Source organism: Centruroides vittatus, unplaced genomic scaffold (assembly GCF_030686945.1).
Source record: "Centruroides vittatus isolate TY-2023 unplaced genomic scaffold, ASM3068694v2 contig_854, whole genome shotgun sequence".
NCBI classification, from domain to species: domain Eukaryota; kingdom Metazoa; phylum Arthropoda; class Arachnida; order Scorpiones; family Buthidae; genus Centruroides; species Centruroides vittatus.
In genome coordinates, this window is record NW_027122558.1 from 1273593 (window position 1) to 1296075 (window position 22483).

Genomic DNA, 22483 nt, shown 5'->3' on the forward strand with positions numbered 1-22483 from the left:
TGGAGCGAATGCCCAACGTGTTTGCTAGAATCTAAATACCAAATCGCCGATTACGGAATGTTTGAAATTCGGAAACATTGGAAAAACCTGAATATGGGTCATTTTAAGACGTTTTTGGTAGGGATGGGTTGAGGAAACATTTTATACGTAAAATAATTTGTATCCAAATTGGTAATTTAACTAATCCGTGCATTTGAAAGCGACCATCGAGCGCAAATTCGCGCCTCACAAATGGGCCGGTCACGTGGAATTTTCTTCACGTATCTAACAATTAAATAGGGTGCAATTTCTCAGTCCTTTCGGGAAGCAACCCTCCCTAGTAGATCGCCTCGCGTTGCCTTTATCCTATCGAGCCAATCCAATCTCTCGTGGGTTTTGTGGTGGTCACGCTAACTGGCAAGAGCGTTGGATGCAAATATTCCCGCTTACAGCATTTGTACTTTCTCGAAGTTGTTTTTATAAACTCGTGTAAAACTTCTACATTTATCTTGCTTTTTATAGAACGAGTGTACGATACTTTAAAAACAATTATACGCGTGGTTATTTAACCAAAATTATTCTTGAAAAGTTGAAGTTCCAGAACCCGCCGAGCGGATGGTCCAGGCTGTTAACCTGTTTGGAATCACGAAGTAATTATAACTTTCCCTTTGAAACATGTCTGTGACGTGTGATTTCTTGTGGCCGAGCTTTTGTTTAGCGCAACACTGACTAACAAATTCCAATTTGCGGAATTCGTGTGCCAAATTATCGAACAAAGTCCGAATTATCGGCTATTTTCCAGAGGCCACATTAGTAAACTTCCGCTGTATAAGCAAACTAATAAAAGATATCAAAATTATTTTTCTACATCCCAGATTCAGAAAATAATTGAAAGAAAAATTAATTTGTATAAAAATATATTTAATTACATTTCATTTGATTTGAAATATAATTCAAAAATTGATGTCGATGCAGCCCCCATTTAATCTGTAAACATCTTTAAGAAAATGGGCAGATTGTAATTTCTTGTTCTAGTAAATATTGAAATTCATTTCAAATATGTTAGCTATTACTCAATTCTGACAAAAATTAAGCGCAAGAATATAAATTATACTACCAGAAGTTATTTTATTAATAGATTTTTCTTTTTACAAATATACATACATTAGACAGAAAGTTTTCCTGTTTAATGAGAATGTAAGACTATTTCTAATCTTATTTAATTCCTTGAAGATATTTATTTAATTAATATACATCATACTCAAATAAAAAAAATTGCCTACGTTTTGCTTTAAGAACGTTCCTTCTTAACAACTGTATAATGTTAACTAATTCCGGTAATTCCGAATTTTTTTCAGTACGGTCGTATTGATAAAAATTCATCCTACGTATTTTGTGTGATGTGCTGTTGCAATTAATTTTGCCGTTTTTTTATTTTTAATGTCTACGGTCGAATATGCCAATGTTTTGCCTACTTGAAGTAATTTTGCTTCGATTAATATTTCTTCTCCGCTCTTAATGGGCCGTAAAAATCTGAAAAATAAAGAAGTCCTACTTAAACTATCAGACTACAAAAGTGACACAAAAATGATAAGTATTACATACACTTATTGCAAATTAAAACTATAAAATCTGGAGCTTAAAATTTTGTTTATATTATTAATGACTCTTTCAAATTTTTGTATGAAAAGGTATATATATATATAAAAGTATAAAAGCAAAATGTTCCTTCCCCGCCAACCGACGAAACCGAAACTTTACAAAGAAGTGTTATAAATACAGACTTAACTCTGATTGCCCGGATGAATTATAATCAAATCAATCAAGACGGATAAGTACTTCGTCCACACTTTCCGAAATATTACGTTTATAATAAAAACATAAACAAAATACAGAACAGATAGATATGTAGATTTACATACGTTTCAGTGTACAGGCCAGAGTTTTTATTATTTTTAAATTTAATTCTTGGGCCGTAATTTAACAAAATTGTAGACATAAATTCCCACTGTCGTCAGTCCGTTTTTCCTTAATTTCGAGAACGGAATTAGATGGAAGTCGAGAGGCTAATCGAGACCTCCTGCTCCTAAGCTATAGAAAGCTTAGGAACAGGAGGTCCGATTACCTATATACGATCTTCCCATCTAGACAGGAAGTTATGTTATTTCAATTGAAAACTTTTCCCCATAAAGGAGTGAGATAATGACCGGCAAGACTCTGTTGCTAACAGGAAAAGTATGATGTACAGGGGCAAATCAATTTCAAATTTACTTCGTCGATCTCAGACGAATTACAAAAATTTCGTGTGACTATCTTCGGACTATCCACGTATTTATAACTTTTATAAATCGTCTTTTCTTGTCACGTTTGTCTTCGAGTCTGGGTATGACCATGCGCATTAGAACAAATGTAAATCAACGTTTACTTTTAACGTAGCAATGTTTAATATAAACCACATATTCTAAAACAAAGAACAATACCCTACATCAGCAACAATGATGCGTTAAATTTCACAACTGTTATAATTAAATCACACATTTATTTCAGATAACCACAGCTATTAAAAATACATTAAAACTTTCTGTTCAATCCAATATAAGCTTTACTTATTAACCACCATATCGAAGGCATCGCTGTACTGATTATAATGTCTTTAAATTTCAAAACATTTTTTAAACGGCTTTAAAAATGTGTATTTTTCTTTGTTGTTTGTGTGCTCGCCGTAGATCACCGAATCTATGAGTAACTGTTCTTTGCATCTCGTGATTTCTACTGCAACCTTTTTGTTGTTCCGTAAGATTGTTGTGTTCTTCAACGTGTTTGTATATTTTGTTTGCAATACAGGATGTCAACAATTTGTGATGTGTTGGAAGACATGTTATTACAATTAGTCTGTATTGTGTGGGGTCTGTGGTATTGTTGTTTTTAGGTTTAATGTAGGTAATGCTGTGAGTAAGAAATTTTGGTATGCCTTGTGGATTGATGATGTATGTTTGGTGTTTAGCTAGTTTCTCTGTTGCAGTGATGTAAACTTTTTGTACCAAAAATTGTGAATGTTGTCTACACCGAATGTCTTCCGGTTCTGTGTTCTGTTAATGGCGTAGCAGATGTCGTGTACGTTTATTTCGGCATGGGGCATAGTTGGTATGTTGTGCAAGTTTTTGTTCTCCTCTTCGATCCGGCCGGCATCGGCATTGCGTGTAATAGGACTCGACAAAAGAGAAGACTGATAAGTTGTGAGTTCTTCTTCTGTTGGTGTGCCACTGTGTTGTGTATCGGTGGTTGTTTTAATACTAATTTATATATAAAAGTTTTTCATTGTTTGCAAACAATTTATTTTATTGTTTTTGTAGAAAAACATGTTTTGTATCATTTGAGTCAACATGGTTTGGCTGCGAGTTTTTGTTTTAGTGTATAAATGTATTCTGTAATGTTCGTGTTTTGTGTGTTTTGATTTTCTTGAAAATGGTATTGAATCGTTTCTTTAATTTGGTGTTATGTTGTTTTTAGTGTATTGTGTCAGCCTGCCTAATTGCTGTCTAATGTCATTTATTTGTGTTTCTATTCTTCTCTGCCAGGCAGGCTTGTGATAGAATTGTGTTTTCTGTGTATTTGTCTGTGATTGTACTTTCAGTCCATGGTGTGTCACTACTGTCACTGCCCCAGCATAAACTAATGTATGAATGTCTGCGAGTGTAGAAATTAAATGAATGTAGTGTGGTAGTAAGCGAGTGTTTACATAATTAATATGCCTTTGTGTTCTTAACTTAATTTAAACTTATCTTGTCTACTAGTACTTTATCAATTAACAGGACTTATTATACTGGATTTATGGATGCAGCAATTAGGTCTTACAGATCAAAAATGATATTGTTTATTTAAATCACCCGAATACATCCACTTTAACATTGTGTTTTGGACCTGCTTGTTCCTCATCAGCAGGCATTTAAAAGACATTGTAACAAAATTTATTTTAATTGTAGAAAATCATAAATAAATATAAAATTCCTGACAATAAAACAATAAAATTCTCACAAATTCTGGGTTTTTAAACACATTCCTAATTCCAAGCATATTCAAAATCAATATTAATCAGCGTAGACTGCGTAACTTATCAATACAACATACTGAGAACACCTTTTTAAATTTGCAGCCATGTTTATTAGATACTAACTAATGTTTTCGGTCGTATTTAATGACCTTCTTCGGGAAAAAACAGCAAAAAATCGAACACTTAAAACATTTGCAGTAACGAACAAGCATTTGGAACATTTTTAAAAGATATTCTAAAGAGAATTACGTGCACCATCTCTACATCGACGAATATTAAATAACAAAATACATAAGAATAAATAAAACACAATGAAAAATAATAGGCTCCAGGGAGACAAACTTTCTTCTGGGAGTTTACAGAATCCCTATTATGGACACACGGAGGCAGAATAAAATGTTTTGCATCGGAGCCACCAGATCACTCAAGAAAAGGCTGGCGGAACACCAGAGAAACATAAGAAGCGAACAGCCATGCACAGCGCTGGCAACTTATGTCCTGGCAGATCCCCAAGAAGTCCAAGCTGAATGGGCCCACGCAAGATTAATACAAACAGTACGCAACATAAAGCACCTCCGTTATGCAGAAGCATGGCATATCTGCAAAGCCAGCCAGAAAGGACAATTTATCAACTTCCGAGAGGCTAGTAAAGTATCTGCAGCTTAGCGCTCAAACGGTATGTAAATGTCAGAAAAGTGGATAAGCAGAGGCTTACTTAAGAAAAGTGGATAAGAAGAAGCTTACTTAAGGACAGAACCCATTAGTTATTGCCTCCGCCCAGCTCGTTTCCTTCTCTATGTTCACTGCGCCGTTCGGTTTGCACTTTATTTTATGTTGGTATTTTATTTTTAATGTCTCCCTGGAGCCTATTATTTTTCATTGTGTTTTATTTATTCTTATGTATTTTGTTATTTAATATTCGTCGATGTAGAGATGGTGCACGTAATTCTCTTTAGAATATCTTTTAAAAATGTTCCAAACGCTTGTTCGTTACTGCAAATGTTTTAAGTGTTCGATTTTTTACTGTTTTTTCCCGAAGAAGGTCATTAAATACGACCGAAAACGTTAGTTAGTATCTAATAAACATGGCTGCAAATTTAAAAGGTGTTCTGAGTATGTTGTATCAATATTAATCAAATAATTCCATGCATATTCCTGTTTTTTTAAAAACATAAATAATTAAATTTAAATAAATTTTTTGTTTTAAAACTTACACCAAAACTTACATCATTGATTGTTGACATTCACTTAAACTTCACCCCAATCCGTTCCAATCCTTCCTTTTATACGTCTCCCCCCTTCTTCCGTCAATGATTCCTCTCCACGATTGGCGTATCTCTCTTCCGGTATTGTTATTTATTCTATCTGTTTGTTTAATTATATTGACGTGTTTGTATAATTGTCTTTTATAATTATTTTCCTCTCTTTTTCCCTTATTTTCACGGTATTCAAATCAATTTTGCAACCTTGTGAATTACAGTATTCGGCCACTACAGAATTTGCATATTTTTCCCTAATTGCTCGAATATGTTCACTTAATCTTATTTTTAATTTTTGTTTTGTTTCACCAATATATGTTTTGTTTTTAGGTTACAACTACAATTCATGAATACACCACACCGTTTTCTTCTGTTATGTCGTATTTTTCTTCGTTTCTATAACGCAGATATTTTTTAGTTGATTTATTTTTTCCGGTATTCTACTTCTTACTACTTTTTTAATTCTTTCAAATAACTTTGGAACATACCTTAATTTAACAAATTTTTTCTCTTCATCCATTAATTTTAATTGTTTATCATTTTCTAATTTTCCTATCCATTTATTCAGTAAGTATTTTGGATAATCTTTTATAATAAACATTTTAATAATTTCTCCTCCTTCTTGTTTTTGTGTTTCAGTCTCACTTGTTCTTTGTCTTATTTTATTCATATACATTTTAAATATGTTATATTTCATACTAACTGGAATGACTGATTTGTAATTAATTATTTTTTGGAATTTGTATAGGTTTAACATATTTTTTATAAATTAGTCTATTGTCTTTTCTTTCAATTGTTATATCTAGATAGTTTATGCTGTTCTAATCTACACTTATCTAGATATAACAATAGCGGAGAAAACCGGAAAAAATAAATCAACTAAAAAATATCTGTGTTATAGAAACGAAGAAAAATACGACATAACAGAAGAAAACGGTGTGGTGTATTCATGAATTGTAGTTGTAACCTAAAAACAAAACATATATTGGTGAAACAAAACAAAAATTAAAAATAAGATTAAGTGAACATATTCGAGCAATTAGGGAAAAATATGCAAATTCTGTAGTGGCCGAATACTGTAATTCACAAGGTTGCAAAATTGATTTGAATACCGTGAAAATAAGGGAAAAAGAGAGGAAAATAATTATAAAAGACAATTATACAAACACGTCGATATAATTAAACAAACGGATAGAATAAATAACAATACCGGAAGAGAGATACGCCAATCGTGGAGAGGAATCATTGACGGAAGAAGGGGGGAGACGTATAAAAGGAAGGATTGGAATGGATTGGGGTGAAGTTTAAGTGAATGTCAACAATCAATGATGTAAGTTTTGGTGTAAGTTTTAAAACAAAAAATTTATTTAATTTAATTATTTATGTTTTTAAAAAAACAGGAATATGCATGGAATTATTTGATTAATATTGATTTTGAATATGCTTGGAATTAGGAATGTGTTTAAAAACCGAGAATTTGTAAGAATTTTCTTGTCAGGAATTTTGTTTATTTATGATTGTAACAAAATTTATTTTAATTGTAGAAAATGTCTTTTAAATGCCTGCTGATGAGGAACAGGCAGGTCCAAAACACAATGTTAAAGTGTATGTGTTTGGGTGATTTAAATAAACAATATCATTTCTGATCTGTAAGACCTAATTGCTGCATCCATAAATCCAGTATAATAAGTCCTGTTAATTGATAAATTACTAGTAGATGAGATAAGTTTAAATAGACTGTTTACATAATTTAGTGTTTTTCCTACTACCTTTTGACATGTTGATTTTTGGTATTCGTGGTCTTTGTATGGGATCTGTACCTGTATATTTAGTGAGTGTCTCCTGAAATATAAGTAAGAGCATATTAACTAAATCCACGTCTATGTTATCAGTAGTGAATGTGGAAGTGTCTGTAGTATCATTATTGGTAGTTGTTGTGTGCTATAATCAGTGCTTGTTGCTGGATTATTCTGACAGTTTACGTAATCTTCATTAATGTTAGATGTTTCTGTCTGCTGATGTATTTGATCAGCAACCAGTTGTTTGATAAGTTCAAGTATTGTTTGTGGAATAAGGTTGTTGTGTATAATTGTTCTTTTTTGATCAACAACCTTTTGTTCGGTGACAGTGAGATGAGGACATTGTTGTGTGAATCTATGGTGTAGTTGTTGTCTTATGCTGTCATGTTTGTTTCAAGTTTTGTGATGGTGTAATAAGTACGGATGATAAACTCGTTCATTTCTACTGTCCATTTCATCCGTTGGCGTGGTTTTCCAGCCTTTGTGGTCTGTGGATGCATTGCCACAGAAACACCAAGGCTGGGTTGGTTCCTCACATCTGTTGAGGGCATTGCAGTAGCCATGCTTGGGCCGGTGCTGCTTTCGCCACCGGTAACCAAGGGAGACTGTGACCTATTTTTCGAACGTGAGCCTCTGCCTAACCCACGAACGCGGACCTTGTTAACCCGGGCGACGTCCGAGCCGGTATCACACTTTGATCTAGTTATTACCATGATGAATATCTCCACAGAATGTGGGCGTGGTCACTCTTAGCTTCATTTCTCCCCATAGACCTTACTGGCATGGGTGTCCCTACCAGGAGCTTATGCTCCAGCCTGCATTGCCCTATGGATCAGTAAAATTACTGGGCTCTCCCACCACGACCAGGTGGTGACCACGGAGAGTTATTATTATTATGTTGGGTTAAGTGAGATGATACTCGGTTAACACCGGTGGTTGTGTACTATGCCGGACCAAAGTCAAGGCATAGTAACCAAAACAGAAATTAAAGAAGTGTATCAGTGTGTGTGTCTGTATTCAGGAATTTTCTCACAATATGACATGTATTCAATATAGTGGCCTTCTGTAGTGTGATGTATGTGTTTCTATTCAATTCTAATGTGCCCAGGCTTTTGTGTAGTGTGTGTGGTATGACACCTGTAGAGGAGAGAACAACAGGTACAATAAGCACCCTATCCATCCTCCACAGATGCCTTATTTCCTGGGCGAGTTCTGTGTACTTGCTAATTTTTTCAGTGCATGCGTTTTGTATATTGTGAGTGTTTGGAATGGATATGTCTATAATGTATGTGATTTTATTGTGTTTGTCAATGAGTGTGATGTCTGGTCTGTTGTGGTAAAATTGTTTTATCTGTGATTATGGCTCTGTCGTAGTACATTTTGTGCGTGTTGTTTTCCAATACTGTCTGTGGAATGTATTTGTAGTATGGTTCGTGGATGTCTACTAATTTGTGTTTCTTTGCAAGCTCTTGGTGTATTATATTTGCTACTTGGTTATGTCTGTGTAAATAATCTGTCTGTGCCAAGAGCTTGCAACCAGAGGTGATGTGTTGTATAGTTTCTGGCATGATGTGACATTTTCTGCATGTGTCATTTGTGAGTGTTGCATCTTTGAGTATGTGTTTTCTGTAGTTTTTAGTATTTATGACCTGATCCTGTATGGCAATCATGAATCCTTCCGTCTCCCCAAAGAGGCATCCCCGAGCTAACCAGCTGTTTGACGCAGTTTTGTCAACAAAATCCTGGGCCAGATCGTAAGGATGCCTGCCATGGAGTGCCTTTCGAGCCCACGATTGCTTAATGGTGTCTATGCTTTTTATATGTTGCGTTGTGTCCATATGATGTGAGTGTAAGTTTAATGGTGTGTTATTCGAGTCTGCTAGAGTTACTGCTTTATGTAATTGTGATGTTTCTTGTTTTTTGTAGAAAAACTCTCGCAGTGACTGTATTTGTTTGTAGTGAAGGTTAACTATGTCAATCAGGCCACGTCCGCCATCTTTACGTGGAAGGGTTAATCTTTCTGTGGCAGATTTAGGATGATGTTGTTTATGCTTAGTAAGTGTTGTTCTTGTTTTCCTTTGGAGTTGCTCGAGATCTGTGTGAGTCCAATGTATAACTCCAAAAGAATATGTGAGTACTGGGATGACATATGTGTTTATTGCTTTAACTGTGTGTTTTGCATTTAACTGTGTTCTGAGAATAGCATTTAACCTACTTTGGTATTCTTTAATTAATCTTTGCTTTATTTGTGTATGTTCTGTTAGTTTGGCCTGTTGGAATCCTAAATACTTGTAGAACTCGCCCTCTTCCATGGATTCAATAATGTCTCCATTTCCAAGTGCAAAATCTTCTTTCTTCAGGATTCCTTTTTCTATGTGAAGTGTTTTGCATTTATCTAGGCCAAATTCCATTTGTATGTCCTTGGTGTATGAATGTGTGATTTGTAGGAGTTGATGAAGTTGTTTTTGTGTGGATGCATAAAGTTTTATGTCATCCATGTACATGAGATGTGACAGTGTAAACTGTGTTGTTTTTTTGTGTCTGATATTGTAACCATATTGCGTGTTGTTTAACATGTTGGATAATGGGTTCAGGGCTAAGCAGAACCAGAGAGGACTCAAGGAATCTCCTTGAAAAATTCCTCGCCTAATAAAAATTTGGTTTGTTTGTATGGAAGTGTTACTGAACCCTGAGATGTAGTGTTGTTCTCCAGTGCTGCATAGTGTTTTGGAAAGAATGCAATGAGTGATGGATGTATTTTGTACATGTGTAGGATATGTAGCAGCCAACTGTGTGGAACACTGTCGAATGCTTTTCTGTAGTCTATATATGCCATGTGTATGTTTCTGTGTTGTCTGTGTGCTTGCCGTAGAATGACTGAATCTATGAGTAACTGTTCTTTGCATCCCCTGTGGTTTTCTACGACAACTTTTTGTTGTTCTGTTAGAATGTCGTGTTCTTCAACATGTTTGTATATTTTTGTTTGCAATACAGGAATGTTCAATTAATTTGGTAGAGTGTTGGAAGACATGTAATTGTCTGTATTGTGTGGGGTCTGTGGTATTGTTGTTTTTAGGTTTCATGTAGGTGATGCCCTGAGTAAGAAAATTGTGCATGTCTTGTGGATTGATGATGATGTGTGTTAGATGTTTAGCTAGTTCTGGTGCAGTGATGTAAACTTTTTTGTACCAAGAAATTGTGAATGTTGTCTACACCAGAGTGTCTTCCAGTTGTGTGTTCTGTTAACAGTGTATTGGAAATCATGTATTGTTTATTTCAACACAGGGCATAGATTGGTATGTTGTGCAAGTTTCATGTTCTCCTCCTCGATCCAGCCTGCATCAGCATGTGCGTGACAGCACTGGACCCAAAGAGAAGACCAATATGTTGTGAGTTCTTCTTCTGTTGGTGTGCCACTGTGCTGTGTATCAGTGTTTGCTTTGTTATTAATTTGTCTGTAAAAGAGTTTTTTCATTAGTTTGTAAAAAATAATTTATTTTGTTTGTTTTCGTAGTGTACATGTTTTGTATCGTTTGAGTCTACGTGCTTTGGCAGCAAGTTTTTGTTTTAGTGTATCAATGTATTCTGTAATGCGTGTGTTGTGATGTTCATGTTTTGTGTGTGTTTTTATTTTCTTGAAAATGTTTTTGAGCTGTTTCCTTAATTTGGGTGTTATGTTGTTTTTAGTGTATTGTGTTAGCCTGCCTAATTGCTGTCTAATGTCATTTATTTGTGTTTCTATTCTTCTCTGCCAGGCAGGCTTGTGATAGAATTGTGTTTTCTGTGTATTTGTCTGTGATTGTACTTTCAGTCCATGGTGTGTCACTACTGTGACTGCCCCAGCATAAACTAATGTATGAATGTCTGCGAGTGTAGAAATTGAATGAATGTAGTGTGGTAGTAAGTGAGTGTTTACATAATTTAGTGTTTTTCCTACTTCCTTTGACGTGTTGATTTTTGGTATTCGTGGTCGTTGTGTGGGATCTGTACCTGTATATTTAGTGAGTGTTTCCTGAAATATAAGTGAGAGCGTATTAACTAAATCCAAGTCTATGTTATCAGTGATGGATGAGGAAGTGTCTGTAGTATCATTAGTGGTAATTGTTGTATGTGTGTTATTATCAATGCTTGTTGCTGGATTATCCTGACAGGTTACATGATCTTCATTAATGTTAGATGTTTCTGTCTGTTGATGTATTTGATCAGCAACCTGTTGTTTGATAAGTTCAAGTGTTGTTTGTGGAATAAGGTTGTTGTGTATAATTGTTCTTTTTTGATCAACAACCCTTTGTTCGGTGACAGTGAGATGAGGATACTGTTGTGTGAATCTATGGTGTAGTTGTTGTCTGTATGCTGTCATGTTTGTTTCGAGTTTTGTGATGGTGTAATAAGTACGGATGATAAACTCGTTCATTTCTACTGTCCATTTCATCCGTTGGCGTGGTTTTCCAGCCTTTGTGGTCTGTGGATGCATTGCCACAGAAACACCAAGGCTGGGTTGGTTCCTCACATCTGTTGAGGGCATTGCAGTAGCCATGCTTGGGCCGGTGCTGCTTTCGCCACCGGTAACCAAGGGAGACTGTGACCTATTTTTCGAACGTGAGCCTCTGCCTAACCCACGAACGCGGACCTTGTTAACCCGGGCGACGTCCGAGCCGGTATCACACTTTGATCTAGTTATTACCATGATGAATATCTCCACAGAATGTGGGCGTGGTCACTCTTAGCTTCATTTCTCCCCATAGACCTTACTGGCATGGGTGTCCCTACCAGGAGCTTATGCTCCAGCCTGCATTGCCCTATGGATCAGTAAACTTACTGGGCTCTCCCACCACGACCAGGTGGTGACCCCGGGAGAGATTAGGAGTTGATTATTATTATTATTATTATTATTATCACCGTAATAATAATATCTTATCATCATATTATTACCTTTCAAATTTTAAAGTATACAAGGACTTTATAGATATACTGTATTTATTATTTTTAGAAATATTAGAAATAATATACATCATTTATATTATTACAATTATAGATTTAATTATAATTTCAAATTTTAAATCATTCAATAAAAAATTTAAAATGTAGTAAACAGTAGTCAGACTTATCTGATAACAGTTTCTATGTTAACTAATGTTGTATAGTAGTATGTATGAAGTACTTGTACTGCATTATATTTTTAAACAGTAGATAGAAAGGATTTGCTACAATTTTATGAAAAAACAACATTCTTACGAAATATTCATATTCACACTAGCTCCCGTAACCTGTTTTTCTGAAGAGGCCAATATGAGGGTGGAAACGACGTCCACTAACGAAGCTGTCATACCACCATGAAGAAGTCCGTTTATATTTTCGTGCTCTTTACATATCAACATTTCACAAGTGCAACTAGTCGCTCCTGCCGATATTACTTTTAACTGTAAAACAATATTATTATTAAAAGTAATTATTTGAGATGAGAATATACATTGATTTATTCATATATATAATAGAATGAAGACAAATAAACTTATCCAAACAAAAATAAATCAAAATATTAATACAAACAACAAATAATTATTAAAATAAGAACAAATTAAAACAATCAAAACATTATAAAATATAGTATGGAAATAAAAAATGTTATAAAATAAGTTTCATTTGGACTTATTTAAAATTATCTTCAACTTAGAATTAAAAAACACCATCTGAATAAAACATGTAATTAAGCTTATAAGAGATCATGTGTATGTGGTTTTGACATTGAAGACTGGTCTTATCTGATAAAAGACAATCAAAATATTTTTATATTATCATCAAAATAAGAAAAACTTAAATGTTTGCTCTCAACTTTGGCAGAATGTTCAAGGGTAAGATGAGAAATTTCATCAAATAAATCACTACATTTTGTGTAATAACTTTATTATAGATGGAATTTTAAAAATACCAGCCACTAAGGTAGCAAGCCAGTCCTTTAGGCACTGGTTTCAAGCCCAGTAAATGATGAGGATTGGTGTCAGGAAGGGCACCCAACTGTAAAACTTATATCCCAAAACCAAATGGAATAGTGGAGAGAGAATATACAAGAGTTTGGACATTTCCTGCAAGAAACGTACAGTCATGTCATCTGGAAACTTCAAGAAATGAGCTTGGGCTACTGAACCAATGACAGGTTTAGCTAAATTCCAATGAAAGGAAAAGAGAAGGGTGTTTAATGTTTGAATGGGACAATGACTGGAAAGAGTAAAGAATGGACTTGATGCAATGAAGAGAAGACTGAGGATCTTACGCCTGCAGGAAATTAGGTGGAAAGGAAGTAAAGCAAGGGAGCTGGGGATGGCTATAGACTGTTCTCTAGAGGAGCAAATAGAAAAGGGAGGAATGGATTAGGTGTCATAGTCAACAAGGAGTTATGAAATGATGTTTGTGAGGTAATCAGAAGAAGTGATATGATTATGAGTGTTAAGCTGAAGACAGGAGGAAGTTTTGTCACAATAGTATGTGTGTATGGATATGTATATGATATACCACACTAACCTTAAAATGCTTTGCAGATATTTTTTAACGTATCACAGATAACAGATTCAATAGAGACCTTGTATATATCGGATCTACAAGAAGATTGCTCAAACAATGCCTCTGTGAGCATAAAATCGATATTGAAAAGAAAAAAAAACACTACTGCCTTAGCTATATACGCCAGCGAAAACAACATTACACCCAGTGGTGATATTCGAAATATTTAACAAGGAGTTTGCTAGCAGAAAATTTTTCCCTGACAATCACCAACAAACGAAATGGAAGTTTTGGCTAGAAATAAATACAACACCTTTTCTTGCAACCATATATTTAACAATCAGTGGCGTATTTAGAATGTAACGAGCCATGGGAGAAGGCCAGGTAACAATAGTATTTTAGGGCTGTCGACATTTTTTTTTTTTTTTTTCAAGGCAGAGAAATTCTTTACCGCAATATGGCACTTCTAGAAATAGGCACATGTCATCATCTCTTGAGATACATTATACTTTTTCTTTCGCTGTCCATAGCCCGACACGTGTTCCACAGCCATCTTGTCTCGCTGCGCGTGGCATTCTGGGATCTCTCTTATAACTGGATCTACTTTCAAGAACACTCTTGAATCGATTGTGATTAAACCTCGATTGAAACGGTCGAGAGAGATCGCACCAAGACATACTCCCTGACCTTGCTCACAATCTAGATTGAAATGCTCTGTGCAAATGGGGTATAAGGCCCTAGTTTAGTAGTATTAGAGTATAATATGCATATTTTAATATATTTTTTAAAAAAACAAACCCACTGAGAAATGTTCTGTGTGTTTAACAAGGTTCGGGAAACTGAAAACTTTAACAACGGGTTCGGGCGAACCCGCTTGGAAAACTGAAAATTTTAACAACGAGTTCGGCCGAACCTGTGTGAACCCGCCGAATATCACCACTGATTACACCCGAATTACAACAAGCAACCATGATCTGGAAAACTTGTCATATACACCAACTTAGGAATTTGGAAGCATTAGAAATTTTTTAAGTGGAATTCCAGGGCCTTTCAATCAATTTTAAAGACGAAAAACAACTCTCGAAGGCGTGGCAGGCTACATATGAACCAGTGTTATAACAGCTGTTGCAGGCGCACATTGTTAGAAATTTAAAATTTAAAAAGGAAATTCAAAAGGAAATTAGAACACATTGGAAATGGAACAGAATGGAATTGCACCAGAAAAGGGTTTTCTCTAGTAGAACTTCACCTGAAGGTCCTAGGGTGGACCAAAAGTGTTTGTGATATGTTCAAAAATATCTGCAAAGCATTTTAAGGTTAGTGTGATATATTTGTCAATGCTTTGTTTATTAGGTGGATTTTATGTATGTGATGTGTGGAGCAGGGAACTATAGGAATGGTGAATGAAGATAAGCTGAGATTTTGCAAGCTAGATAGTGGTGATGTCAAGGAGAACTCAGGAGAAGAGAGGAGAGGAAAAATCAAACTGAATGTAGAATTATTAAAGGATGTTGACAGCTGTAGATATCTGGGAACAAAAAGTAGAACAAAGAAATATGTAGAAAATACAGAAACTGATGACTTCTATCAAAGCATGAGAACTTTGATCTGGAAAAAGGGAGTGCCATGAAGTCTTTTATCAATTATACTTTGTCCCAATATTGATTTATGGAGCTGCAGCATGAACTACATCATCAAACATCAAAAACCCTTTAAGATGCAGTCTTTTTATTTAAACCTCTAATGTTTTCTGGTCTACTTTATTAACCAGGAAAAATTGTAATACAGTAGAGTGTCAATTATCCAAATCAATTGGGGACTGGGGTTGTTCGCAAAATCGATTTTGTACGATATGTACGAAAAAATACGTTATTAATATAGTATATTAGTATATCCCATGTAATTAGTATACAGTCAAACCTGTTTTTATGCGGTCTTTTTTTGTGCAATTTTTTTATTTGTGCGGTATGGTTGGCGACTAGTCTCGTGCGATTTGTCATGTCTCACGTTGACGTATTATAGCTAAATAAACTTATTATAGCAATATTATTGCATGAGTATGCGAAAAATGAAATAATTTATTTTTTAAGTCAACAAAACACCACCTGGACAAAAATATGTAAAACAGACGATAGACGAGACGATGCAGTCAAGTGCTGACATCTGTTGTCAATAAATTCTATTTCATATGGTTTTGAGTTATTTTCTATGTGAGACTTTTTTTATGCGGTCCCTATTGACCGCACAAAAAATAATATTTTTTTAATTGTGTTGCAAAAACTATTTTTTATAGCCACTCGTGAAGTTTCGCGTGATTTTTTTATGCGTTTTTTTTAATGCGGTCCCTATCCACCGCATAAAAACAGGTTTGACTGTATTAATATATCCCATGTTGAAATTTTTCTCCGTTGCGTGTCGCTTTGCGTTGAATTTTCATCGATGTTAAGCCTAACAAAAATTTTTATAATAATAATCATGGCTATTGTATTCTTAAAAATCATTTCTTTATTTTGTACAAACAAAATAAATATATTGAAAAATATAAAAACAAAAAAAATATATACTTTACAAGTTAATCTAGTATCAAAAACGTTCAATTCAGCACGACAGAGTCCGACTGGAATGCTTTCTGTTAACAGACATTTCGGTTCATCAGCATTCGGATAATCAATGCTCTACTGTAATTCGATTTTTCCTGAAGGTCAATAAAGTAGACCAAAAACGTTAGAAGTTTAAATAAAAAGACTGCATCTTAAAGGGTTTTTGCTGTTTGTTGATTTTTAAGTGATGGGAGAGAAGAACTGCATCTTGAAAAGAAGACAGATCCAGGCAGTAGAAATGAAATTCCTCAAGAGCCAGCTGAATAAGACCAGAAGAAACAGGATAAGAAATGAAGAAATAAGGGAAAGGACAAGAATGAAAAATCTGGAGAGAAGACAGAACAAATTAGACTAAGATAGTTTGGACATACCAGGAGAAGGAGATGGAGGGGAGAAGACCCAGGAAGAGGTGAATGCACAAGATAGCCAAAGACCTAAGAAAAAGGACTGATGATGTAACAACATTGTTTGGACAAGAGATGGAGGTCTTTGGTCCATGGCCCAACCCTGGCTTCACTGGATTAAGGGCAAAGAAGTAGTATACATGTATGCTCCCAAACAGGATGCAGGGAAAAAGAAAAGGATAACTTCTGAACAGAATTATATAAAATGGAATGAAAATACTAGACAGTGAGAGATTGATTATGGGGATGATTTAAACAGACATGTGAAAAAATGTAAAAGACAGGAAAGAAGTATGGTGGATGGAGTATAGGTAAGAGAAATAGAGGAGAAAACAGAATAATACAATATGCAACAGCATTTGACCTGGCAGCAGCCAATACTTAGTTTGAAAAGAATGAGAAGCAACTTATAACATACAAGAGGGACAGGATAAGCCAGATTGATTACTTAATGTATCACAGGAAACATCTTAAGAAAATGAGAAATTGCAAGGTAATTAATGGAAAAAGTGTATCAGCACAACATAGATTGGTAGTAGTTGATTGGGTGATAATAGTTGACAAAAAAATCTAAAGACTTTTAGGAAAGGACAAAGGATAAAGTAGTGGAAATTGAAAGAGGGGACCTGAATAGAGTTGGAAAAAGAGCATGGAAGAATAAAATTACTGGAAGATGTGCAGGAATGGTGGGAGTTTAATACTGTAAAGTTTAGGGTGACAAGTACAGTACAAGGTCCAGCGAGTGGGATAGTACAAATAAATAACTAGATTTTATTCTCGTAACAAAGTAATTTATTTTTGCTCTAAACAGGTTCTTTGGATCCCAACAACTACAAGTGATTTCTATACACACACACGTTACAATCTATCCTAACAAACAAAAGATCAACGAGCGCGACAACTATACACGGGTCGAAACTTACAAACTAATTCTTATGCTAATTATAACTAAGAAAAGAAGAGAAGATGGAAAATAGAAGAAGAAAAAAGGTAGAAATACCCAGGACTTTCCTGTTTTTTCAAAGACTTGGGTGAGATACTAGTTTGATGCTTTTCTTGGGACGTTGCTCCTCGTGTTATCTGTCGGCACTCCTTTCAATTTCTTTCACTAGCTTCCTTGGGGTAAACGTAGCCTTCAATCGTCTAAAATTCGATCGGGTGGCTACCCTAATTCCGCCCTTATTCTTCGGAATTCGAGTCCAAGTCTCTTTTTCGAAACCTAGTGATCTCAGATTGTCGTACTAGCTATCTGGTGCCTTCCTTCTCTCCGTCCGTCCTCGTTGAGAGTTCTGACCAAAAGTGTCTCTTCCCTTTGTTCGTCGGCCCCAGGGCCTTGCCTCACCTTTTGTTTACATACACCTTTCTTGGAATTGGTAATCCCACCCAAGGGATAATGAACCAGAAAGACAAAGCAAGAAAGTTCTAGAAGGAGATGAGACAAAGAATAGAAAAAAAGGATACTAAACTAAACTTAAATTTATATTTACAACAAAAATATATAGTGTACAGCTACAATAGTCATATTATAAGGAAGGTTGGAGTGAAGATATTGGGGAAAACATCACCCTATAGAAAAGAGGCTTGGTGGTGGAATGAAAAGGTGTAAGTTACAATAAATGAAGAAAAGATAGGATATGCCAAATAACAGGGAAAATAAAGAAACATATAAGGTAGCAAGCAAACAGGCAAAAAGGGCTGTGGCAATAGCAAAGGCAGTGGATAAGGCCTATGAGGAACTGGAAAGAAAAGAAGTGAGGGACAAGGCAACAAATGATTTCACATCAATAAAAGATGAGAATGGTAGTGTTACAAGACCAAGAGAAAATAAAACAAAGATGGAAGAATTATTTTAGAAACTACTGAATGAGGAAAATCCAAGAGTACTATGCAAGAACAAGAAGATAAATGGAGTGGCAGCAGATATAAGCAAGGAGATGGAAAGGGCAATTAGAAAAATAAAGAATGGGAAAGCAACAGGAGCTGATCAGATCCCAGCTGATGTATGAAGATATTTGGGCAAAGAGGGTGTTGATATTGTATGGGATCTTATGAAAAAGCTGTGGTAGCAAGAGAGGATACCAAATGAGTGCATCAAAAATATTTTGGTGCCAATTTATAAAGGAAATGATGATGCACAGGAATGTGGGAATTAACTTGATGTCTGAGAGAGAATTGTGGAAGAAAGGTTAAGCAAGAGACAGCTATACGTGAGGAACAGTTTGGTTTCATGCTGGGATGGGGAACAGAGGCAATCTTTACTCTAAAGCAGCTGATGGAAAGTACAGAGATAATAAATACATACTATATATAAAAAGTATAAAGATGAAGACAGAACTGTATATGGTATTCATAGACATGGAGAAAGCATATGACAGAATGCCTAGACAGGAGTTATGGAGATGTATGAGGGTAAAGGGAATACCAGAAAAGTACCATATTTTACGGACTATAAGACGCTATGGACTATAAGACGCACCTTAATTTTTAAACAATTTTAAAAAAAAAATATCTATAAGACGCTACGAACTATAAGACGCACCTGAATTTTGGAGGCAATTTTTCAAAGAAAAAAGTGCATCTTATAGTCCGTAAAATACGGTATATAAGACTTGTAAAGGAAATGTATAAGGGGGCAATGACTCAAGTAAAGAGCAGTGTAGGGTATGACAGAGGATTCACTGTGAGAGTTAGATTGCATCAGGGCTCAGCTCTTAGTCCGTTTCTGTCGGATCTGGTGACGGACGTATCGGCGAAAGACGCAAAGAGCAAAGCACCACAGAGTATGCCGTTTGCAGACACATCGTGCCGTGCAAAACATCCCAAGATAAGGGTCTCTACCTTCTTATAAGAAGCTGGAAGAATGAAGAAAAGTGCTGGAAGATAGGCACAAAGATCAGCAGAACAAAGACAATATACATGACAACTGGTGGAAGTGATGAAAGTTATATACAGTTTCAAGTGAAAGTTAATAACAGCTTCTGAATTTAAATATCTTGGATCATATGTAGCAAGTGATGGAGGAATGAGTGCAGAAATCCAGCAGAGTTCAGAGTGGATGGATGAACTGGTGAGAGATGAGTGGGGTGATGTATGATAAGAAAATAAGCTGCAAAATAAAAGGAAGATTACACGGGTGTACTATAGATTACCACCTATGGAATTTCGGGACTTTGGGTATATATTTGAACTCAGAGGACTGAGACAAGTTTAACAGTACCCTACTTTTGGGCCAGAGGCAAAAAATAAGAAAGTTATCATACTTTTTCCAGAAATTGCACAATGATCGGGAGTCGCGTCGCTCTCTCCGCTAAGCCTATCGCGTGTTTAACAGGCAGTCCGGCAAGTCGACCATATATACATACCTTCAACAAAGGCAGATGTTGATCCACGAGCACACCAATTGTCTACAGTTAGAGTTCAGTCCTTTTTGCACACCCTCGCGCTCGTCCACCTCGGGGGCTACTGCTCCTCGGTCTCGCTATCGCTCATGGTCTGCTAGTACTACGAGCCGACCACGCTATCGCGATCGGGAGTTGCGATGCTTGAACAAAAGGAAAAAAATGAACCGGCGTTCAACTGTTTGCGCTCCCGACGGACTCCCCCCAGGAGGAAAGCCGCCGGCAGGCCGCCAATTGTTTAACGTCACTAGTTATTGATTCACGGTAGTTCTTGAACAAAAGAAAAAAAAGGAAGTGGGATTCAACTGTTTGTGCAATTTCTTGCCTTTCAGAGTGCTTTTTTTTAATTTGTTTGCAGACTTTATCGCGAGATGGCAGCACTAACAACTATGGTGCCGTCTGCACGAAAGCATTAAAAAAGTATGATAATTTTCTTATTTTTCGTCTCCGGTCCAAAAGTAGGGTATCGTCGAACTCGTCTCGGTCCCCTCAGTTCAGATATATACTCAAAGTCCCGAAATCCCATAGGTGGTAATCTATAGTATCCCCGATTACACAAAACTGTGGTAAGACCGCAATGTTGTACATTGCTAAGACACGGACAATTATAAGTTCCCAGGAAAAGAAGATAAAGACAGCTGTTTCCCGTGTTTACGTGGGGTCAGCATTAAGACAAAGAACATTGGTGGAATTTTAAAATTGTTTGTTAAGTATATTACTTAAATAAATGATTAATTGTATGGTAACCAAAGTATTACTTTTTCAAAAACTCTATCAAATCCATTCTTTTCTATTCTCTTCTTCAATACAAGTTGAAATCTGCTTATGGCATTAGCCATAAAGATCTTTATATCGGTTCTTTCAAAATTAAAATTCGGAATATCTCCTCTCTTTTCTAAAATGTAAAGTAAAAGCGCTTTCTTTATAAATAAAAATACTGCTTCTTCTAGATAAAACTTCCGACTTCCATCACATAAACACGTGTTCGTTTCCCAAACAAATCACTCCACCTAGTGCCAGAAGATTAATTTTTTTATTTTATTATTTTTGTAATTTGAGATCAAAACTTGAGAAAAAATATTTTTAAAATTAATTTTATGTTAAAAATGTTTTTCTCGATATAAATAAATTCCAAAAGCGTAACACCATTTACATTCCCGCGAAGAAGCATTAATGTGTAGTCTTTTAATCTGACATACGAAATTTCTTAAAATTTTTATGGAATATTGCAATACTTCAAAGAAGAGTAACATTAACTTTATATTCAGAAAAAATGATTACATTTCTTTTAAAAGTTCTTTCCGCTTGTGGACACTAAGAGAGCGTTTTTTACAAGTCCAATACGACTAACTACCAATATTCGGTGGTTTTATTCACTCGGCTACTGGAGGGTGCTTATTAGAATTAAGATGTCGGCCGGATGGCCGAGCGGTCAAGGTGGCAGCCTATTGCTCTGAGGGACCCGGGATCAAATCCGAACGGGTCGAATAATCCCCAGGAATTTTTCGGGGGTCGTCCGTTCGGATATGTCGGGCCCCGTCCCTCACCCCCCGGTCGCCCCATTGTCGGCCTGGCCGAACCCATAATGGGCTTACTAAAAGAGGCTCTCTTGGGCCCACAGAGCGGAAAGAGTTTTAAAAAAGTTAGAATTAAGAAAGCAGTGGCGTGCCGTGACATTTGATGACAGGGAAGCTGTGTTTCTGTAAGAAGCCGACTTCCAGGGGCAATCAGTTAATTGCGCGTCAGTGGTCTTTTTTTTTTTTTTTTTTTTTTTTTTTTTTTTTTTTTTTTTTTTTTTTTTTTTTTTTTTTTTAACTCTTTCCGCCCTGTGGGCACTAAGAGGGCCTCTTTTAGTAGGCCCATTATGGGTTCGGCCAGGCCCACAATGGGGCGGCCGGGTGGTGAGGGACGGGGCCCGACATATCCGAACGGACCACCCCCGAAAAATTCCTGGGGATTTTTCGACTCGCCGCCCACCAAATATTTCATAATTTTTTGTGACCCCCATTTTTTAATAATAATTTATATTTGATAATTTGATAATTTATCTATAATAAATTGATTTTTTTATTATTGCTTTATTTTTATATAATAAATGTAAATCATAACTTTATTATTTCATTATCTATTTAAATAACATTCAAACTTCACAATTAAACATGAAAACTCATTAATTTTTAACAGAAAATAAAATAAGAAACATGTCGATAAATCGATCCAATGTCGATGCTAAAACTAAACTAAAACTAAAACGCCCACTTGTGGTAAGGATTTTGCATAACTTTTGCAAAAATATTTAAATTTTCAAAGCCTACTATTTTTCCTAATTATTTTTAAAATTCCAAGCATTAATAGTTTCTTAAAATTGCTTTGGAATAAAAGAAGTAAATACTGCGGTGTAAGTAGCATATTTACATTTATTTCTTCTGTACTAACAAAGTTGTATGTAGGAAGAAATACAAAATAAATAAATAAAAACTAAATAGGAAAACTTT

At 35.5% G+C, this 22483-nt stretch overlaps 1 protein-coding gene across 1 annotated transcript; it reads right to left on the reverse strand.

Annotated features, from left to right (window-relative positions):
- Positions 1 to 1087: 1087 nt before the first annotated feature.
- LOC136982559 (acyl-coenzyme A thioesterase 13-like) lies at positions 1088 to 20977 on the reverse strand. The gene is made up of 3 exons (XM_067279059.1): positions 20747 to 20977; positions 12324 to 12508; positions 1088 to 1512 (listed from the first exon to the last, which is right to left on the reverse strand). The coding sequence occupies exons 1-3, from the start codon at positions 20825 to 20827 to the stop codon at positions 1359 to 1361; spliced, it is 420 nt and encodes a 139-aa protein (XP_067135160.1). The 5' UTR covers positions 20828 to 20977; the 3' UTR covers positions 1088 to 1358.
- Between the last annotated feature and the right edge of the window lie 1506 nt (positions 20978 to 22483).

What these genes read in the sequence shown, in the direction of transcription:
- LOC136982559 (XM_067279059.1), bottom strand. Translation starts at nt 20,827, where the DNA reads ATGGCTAATGCCATAAGCAGATTTCAACTTGTATTGAAGAAGAGAATA. An exon ending in TTGATAGAGTTTTTGAAAAA is followed by an intron (nt 12,509 to 20,746) that starts GTAATACTTTGG and finishes ATTGTTTTACAG; the next exon opens with TTAAAAGTAATATCGGCAGG. An exon ending in AGTGTGAATATGAATATTTC is followed by an intron (nt 1,513 to 12,323) that starts GTAAGAATGTTG and finishes TTTATTTTTCAG; the next exon opens with ATTTTTACGGCCCATTAAGA.